Genomic DNA, 7,186 nt, shown 5'->3' with positions numbered 1-7,186 from the left:
CGATCCTCTCCATCTCTGGCTATTTTTTTTAAAACATCTGAAAATCCATCTCTTCACCCAAGTTTTTCCAGCTTTTAAAAATTTGTCAGTTTTAATTTTGTGGTTGATTTTACATTGTTGAATTGTTTTAACTTTTTATATGTGTTTTAAATTTTTTTAATCTGTTAACTGCCCAGAGATAAAATTCTGGGTGGTATATAAGTTTGATAAATAAATAAATAAATAAATAAATAAATAAATAAATAAGGCAGAAGGAAAGCAGGTACATTCAGTTCAATAGGAGCAGGCAGTTTGGACTGATTGATGTAAATATGCAGTCATCAAGGGACTGGGAACTTTCTTGCCTGGAGGTAACAGATGGAATACCTTCCCCAAAGAACAAGGCAAAGCCAATCCAAACCAGAAATGTCTCAGTCAAGACTCATGGCCAGGCCCACATAGAAATGCTGCAGCGTTACAAAGCGGAAAACCAACTTCGGAAGTTAAAGAAGCAGTGAGAGAAGCCTTTATTCAAAGAGAGGACAACTCCCATATACCACCAGCTGTAGTCAATGGGCAGGATGAGGCATTCCTGGAGAACGAAAACATGCCCACATCTCACCTTCCAGCTCCTGCACCACCCAAGAGAAACCTCTCGTTTGCCCCTCAGAACTTTCTCTTTAAGCCTCTGGAGGGCTTGGCCACCTACAAAGTGAAGCCAATGACCCCTTCCAGGGCAAATGTCTTCTTATCACCCAATCTTACCTGGAGCCCCACAAAGACCATCAGTGAAGACACAAAAGAAACCAGACCACAGGACTGTCTTCTAAAAAGTCAGTTTTCCCCCATTGAAGAAGTAATGGAGAAACTTCCAGTTCAGCCTGCACTGAAGTCACTGGAAAAAGAGATGGAAGGTGTGATGGGTGCCATTTTCTGTGGAACTGAGACCTCTCTGCAGCATGTCGTCCCCCCTGTAACTGAAACGCCAGAGCCATCAGGGGAGCCGCAACACAATGTGCCCTATTTCAACTGCTGCCTGTTACCTGTGCCCAGCAGAGAAGGAGACCACTTACCATCTACCATGTTGTAAATCTGTTGGCACGGCTGACCCGACTGGATTTACGATTCCTTCAGCTCTATTTGTGTGAGTCAAAATAAAGTTCTGTAGCTAAAAGAAGCAGCTTATCTGCATGAATGAAAGCAAAGAATGACTCTCAAGATAAAGTATTATATACAAAAGAAAGTCCCTTTAAACTAAACTAGGTGCCCCTTCTACAATAACTGAGTAATAACTGAAATAACAGAGCAAGGAAGAACAGAACAAATACAGGCTGAAACAGGAAAGATTGAGAAAGTACAAATACAAGGACACTGTCTGCAAAAAAAGGCAAAGTTGCTGACAGTGCTGACTTAGAAACTGCATCAGCTAGATATAGGGCTTGAGATAACCGGCAGCCAATCAGGCTTTCCTGACTCAGCATTTCTATTGCCTCTCCTGTGAGATCTTGCGCCTGCCTGTCTCCCACTGAGCTTTTCTCTTGAGATGTCTTCTTAACACAGGTGAAATTTCAGCTTCCTCCTGATCAGACTCCTCAGCCCTCATCGCTGTCAGCTGTCCAGATTCCCCTGTCTGTTGCTGACCCCGCTCAGCTTCAGCATTTGTTCTCACAGCCAAATCCTCCTGCTGTGCTTCTGAGCCTGTTCTCCCAACCAAGTCCTCCCATTCCTCCTCTGACACTTCTGACTCAGAGGTCTAAGCCATGACACACCAGCAGGAGGGCACAGGGTGGGAGACTGTGTCTGAATACTGGGTGCTGCTCCTGTGCAGCTATTGTTTCAATTGACTGCCTGAGGGACTTCTGCCTGCCACCTCTACCGTTTGTTTGAGTGTTGGCAGGACTGGGTCTGGGGCCCTTGGGCTCGCATGACTGAGCAGTTTTGGCTCCACCTGCCCATCCTTGGGCTATTTAACAAGGATGCCAGTGGTGGCGGGCCCATCTCCACCAAAGCGGTGACACCAAAGGGGTTCTTACCAGAATCCTTGTCGGAATATCTGATCATATCGAGTGTGTGTACTTATGCTTGGGGACCAGAGATAAATTGGGACTTCTGTTGGTGTACTGATCACCCTGCTGCCCAACAGAGTCTCTAACGTAGCTTGCGGACCTGGTCTGGATTTGGTGTTGGAGTACCCCAGAGTACCAAAGTACCAACTTTGGTGCTGGGGGACTTCAACGTCCACTTCGGGACCGGGTTGTCTGGAGCAGCTCAGGAGTTCATAGCGGCCATGACAACTATGGGCCTATCTCAAGTGGTCTCCGGGCTGACGCATGCTGCTGATCACGCGCTTGATCTGGTCTTCCACTCTGATCAGGGTGGTGTTCCGTGGGTGGGGACTCCTATGATTTCCCCATTGTCATGGACGGACCACCATCTGGTTAAGGTTCGACTTACAGTTACGCCCCACCTCTGCAGGGGTGAGGGGCCTATTACAATGGCCCATCCAAGAAGGTTATTGGATCCAATAGGATTCCAAGAAACCTTGGTTGGATTTAATGTTGGCTCAGCCGACGATCTGGTTGATGCCCTGGTGGAAAACTGGAATAGTCAGCCAGGGCATTAGATGTGATCGCTCCTATGCCTCTCTGACCCGCTGAAAAAAGGGCTCCTTGGTATACGGATGATCTGTGGAAGCTGAAGGTAGACAACTGGAATGCAAGTGGAGGAAGATTCGACTCGAATCCTACAGATTACAACATAGAGCACACTTAAAGATCTATGCTCTGGCTATACGTGCAGCAAAGAAGCGCTTCTTTTCTGCCCGTATTGCTTTTGCAAACTCACGTCCAGTGGAGCTTTTTAGGGTTGTGAGGGCGCTAGTAGGACCTCCTGCTCCCTTGAATCAAGATTTGTATCCATCAGTTGCCCGGGTGATATTTTAATGAGCTTTTTGTGGACAAAAATCTCTTGTATTTGGGCTGATTTAGACTTCGACTCCACAGTTATTGCCGTATTAGATGCAGAGGTATCCAGCAACTCCTCTTGTGTGGTTAAACTGGATCAGTTTCCATCTGAGATTCCTGAGGAGGTGGACAAGCTGCTTAGAAGAATGCGTCCTACCACCTGTCTACTTGATCCTTGCCACATGTGGCTTACACTATCTGGCAGGGAGGTGTTGTGGAGGGCCTGGTGGCAATTATTAATGCCTCTCTGAGGGAGGGCAGGATGCCCCCTTGTTTGAAGGAGGCAATTATTAGACCTATTCTTAAGAAGCCTATCTTGGATCCCTCAGAGTTTAATAACTACAGGCTTGTCTCCAACTTCCCATGGTTGGGTAATGTGATTGAGAAGGTGGTGGCCTCCCAGCTCCTGGCGGTCTTGGAAGAAATTGATTATCTAGACCCATTTCAAACTGGTTTTCGGGTAGGCTATGGAGCAGAGACTGCCTTGGTCAGCCTGATGGATGATCTCCAAATAAGACTTGATGATGGAAGTATGACGCTGTTGGTCCTTTTGGATCTCTCAGCAGCTTTTGATACTATCAATCATAATATCCTCCTGGAACGTCTGAGAGAGTTGGGGTAGGAGGCACTGCTTTGCAGTAGTTCCACTCCTATCTCTTGGGCAGATTCCAGATGGTGTCGCTTGGAGACTGTTGCTCTTCAAAACTTGTGCTTAAGTATGGTGTCCCTCAGGGCTCCGTATTGTCTCCAATGCTTTTTAACATCTACATGAAATCACTGGGAGAGATCATCCGGGGATTTGATGCTGGGTGTTATCAGTACGCTGTGACACCCAAATCTATTTCTCCATGTCAACACCACCAGGAGAAGGCATATCCTCCCTGAAGGCAGTAATGGGCTGGATGAGGGATAACAAACTGAGACTGAATCCAGACAAGATGGAGGTACTTGTTGTGTGTGGTCGTTACTCAGGAAACGATATTGATCTGCCTGTTCTAGATGGGGTCACACTTCCTCAGAAGGAACACGCATGCAGTCTGGGAGTGCTTCTGGATTCACACCTCTCCCTGGTTCCCCAGGTTGAGGCAGTGGCCAGAAGTGCTTTTTATCAGCTTCGGTTGATATACCAGCTGGGTCTGTTTCTTGAGATTCATGACCAGTAGTACATTTGCTGGTAACCTCCAGACTTGATTACTGCAATGCACTCTATGTGGGGCTGCCTTTGTAGGTAGTCCGGAAACTACAATTAGTACAGAACGTGGCAGCCAAGTTGGTCTCCAGGTCCTCTTGAAGAGACCATACTATATTACAGGAGTTACACTGTCTGCCAATAGCTTTCTGGGCAGAAGACAAAGTCCTGGTTATAACCTATAAAGCCCTAAACATCTTAGGCCCATGGTATTTAAGAGAGCTTCTTCTGCTGCACGATCCCCATCACCCACTGCGTTCGTCAGGGGAGGCTCGTCTGTGGCTACCCTCAAGTCTTTTGGTGGCCACTCAGGGATGGGCCTTCTCAGTTGTCGCTCCGAGACTTTGGGATGCCCTTCCCGTTGACATAAGATTATCCCCATCTCTAGCAGTTTTTAAAAGATCTTTGAAGACTCATTTTTTTAACCAGGACTTTTAACTTCTGTAATTTTAAATATTGTAAATTGATTTTGTTTTAAGCAGCTTTTGGAGTTTTAATTGATTTTAATGTTTTATTCATTTGTATTGTTGTTTATAGTTGTGAACCACCCCAAGACTTTGGTTTGGGGCGGTATATAAATGTATTAAATAAATAAATAAAATGATATTTCAGAAACATCCTTCAATCTGAGACAGAGAAGCGGACATCTCATTGCCTGGAATGGGATGGAAAAGTTGAAATGGATATACCAGAGGATGCAAAAGACCTTGTCCGCACCACCATTGGGCAAACTAGACTGCTAATATCTGAGAGATTCAAACAGTTTTCAGGGCTGGTAGATAACTGCGAGTTAAGACTTGGTGAAAAGGAGACAATGTGTGCAGATCTGGATGGATTCTGGGACATGGTGAACTTCCAAGTAAGGATTTTCTGTGTTTAAAGTGGTGCCTCTTATAAGGAATAAAAGCCCTGGTTGTGTGCCAAGGTAACTATCTATATATCTATATATCTACTGTATATCTATATCTATATAATCTATATCTATATCTATATCTATATCTATATCTATATCTATATCTATATCTATATCTATATCTATATCTATCTATAGTGAGATACCTATCCACAGTCTTTATTTAAACTGAAGGATACACAATGTACACTTATAGAAAATCTCCATAAATCATACTAAAAATGTTCAAAGATAAAGAACAATTTTGTTCATTTTTGTAAAAATGTCCAAAAAGTATTTAAATGAAGTGAATTGAGTTAAATGGAGGCGATAGTAACCATGGCCCACATACTTTTGAAGTGTTCAATATACCAAAACTTGAGATATCAATTAATCAGCCCACTGTTAAATGATATGAGGGGACAACCTGAGGATCTTGTTGTTGCATATTTATTAGCAGATAAAGATGCAACTATTTCATACATTGTGGCTAAATTCTGTTATGTGGTCACCAGAATAAGAACTTCAAAAGAATAGAATACAGCTTTGGGTTCCTTACTGTTAATTATAAATTATGCCTATACACTTACGCCTTACCAATGCCATTATTTTATTTTTACATGTAATTATTATTGTCACACCCTCAATCTCAGACAGCGAGGAGGAAGGGGAAGCTGTCAACTTTCCAGGCGATGCAGGAGTGTCTGAGGGGCAGAGCCCGGCTGTCAGTGTTCATGAAACAGCTGTGGCTAATGATTCAGAGCAGGCACAACAACCTGAGGCAGCAGAAATCATGAAGGACCAATCCGAAGAGGAGCTATGCAACCAACCCCCACTGACTCCACAACAGCGGCATCTTACGAGACGCAGGGCTCAATTGGAGACTATTAGGAGAAGCAAACGCCTCTTGCAGAGGGCTGATAAGCCTTGAATTCCTGCCAGCTGGGAGCTCTCGGCTTGCACTATAAATCACGTCACCAGCCTTCTACTCACTGCTGAAAAGCAACATTTGTCAACCTCCCTGTCGACAGCGTGCAGCCAAGTCCGGTCAAGACGAACTTCCCGAGCTGTATCCAGTTACAGCAGCTCCATTTTGTCTCGTGATCTTCCCTGGCAGTTGGCCAGACCCTGACAATTATTAATCAAAAGCTGCTAGCCATTTATGTGTAACTGACTTTCTATTAATATTTTTCCTTTTAACTATGTAAAGATTTTTATTTCTTTTTTGGTCAAAGACCGTAAATAAAGTATGATGATGATTTAAATGAAGTTTGTAAAAAGATGGGAGAGATTATGGCTGCATTCGCATGTAATGCAAATCCGTAGTTAAACGGGGCAGAGGTTGGAACTCCGTGATGTCTGAATGTGTGCAACTGCAGTTTCACAGCAAAAGTGACTTGAGGTTTGCTTTGCCAAATTCCAGTTTGAACCGTCAGTTTGTAGTGAGTTTTGCCGCTGTAACCTGAGGTTTTTCGGTGGCAGCATTACGTTCAAATGTGGATGGCCCCATAATTGCAGTTTAGTTCACTGTCTGGAACCATAATCATAGAGACGGTGGTGCAGACCCACCAGGGATTGCGCTCACTCCAGGCCTGCGGCCCCCTCTCCATATGCTCGCCCGCCCCCCTGTCTCTGATCCAAAGCAGTTGCCCAGCAATAGGCAATGTCCCATCCCAAGCTTATCAGCCTGTCAAATGGCAAAGTCATACAGCGACATGTCCTCTTCTCACTCTGTCCCTTGCTCCCTGCTCCTGGCAATCAAGAGAGAAAGAGGATGGGATGGGACTACGTGCTTTTCTCTGTGAAAGTGAAGCAACAAAGATATATGTTCACAAGCACATGCACTCGAGGTGGCAACATAAGCAAGGCAACTCCATTAAAGTGCTGGGACGGCAACATACAGCAGGGCAGCAATACCTAGGGTCAGGTTTAAAAGGCAGCCCCATTCAGGAATTTCTGAATGGCTGTTTATTTTTTTGTACAATGATGTTGGCAAAGGGAGCCCCAGCCCCTTCTCCTTGTGGGTACATGTGCAGTCCTTAGGTTTACTCGAGAAGGGCCGGGCAGCAGGATCAACATTGCCCCAGTGAAAGGAGTGATTCCTTATATGTGATGAGGATGGATGCTGTTCCTGAGCATGTCCTGGGGCTACCACTCCACATC

At 44.9% G+C, this 7,186-nt stretch overlaps 1 protein-coding gene across 1 annotated transcript; it reads left to right on the top strand.

Annotated features, from left to right (window-relative positions):
• Nucleotides 1-449: 449 nt before the first annotated feature.
• Nucleotides 450-6,283, top strand: LOC128343643 (disks large-associated protein 5-like). Its single transcript, XM_053293076.1, has 3 exons — nt 450-1,065; nt 4,744-4,990; nt 5,677-6,283. Exons 1-3 carry the CDS (start codon nt 587-589, stop codon nt 5,818-5,820), a joined length of 870 nt encoding a protein of 289 aa, XP_053149051.1. The 5' UTR covers nt 450-586; the 3' UTR covers nt 5,821-6,283.
• The last annotated feature ends 903 nt before the right edge of the window (nt 6,284-7,186 follow it).

Source organism: Hemicordylus capensis, chromosome 2 (assembly GCF_027244095.1).
Source record: "Hemicordylus capensis ecotype Gifberg chromosome 2, rHemCap1.1.pri, whole genome shotgun sequence".
NCBI lineage: Eukaryota > Metazoa > Chordata > Lepidosauria > Squamata > Cordylidae > Hemicordylus > Hemicordylus capensis.
This window is presented reverse-complemented; position numbering and strand designations above follow the sequence as displayed.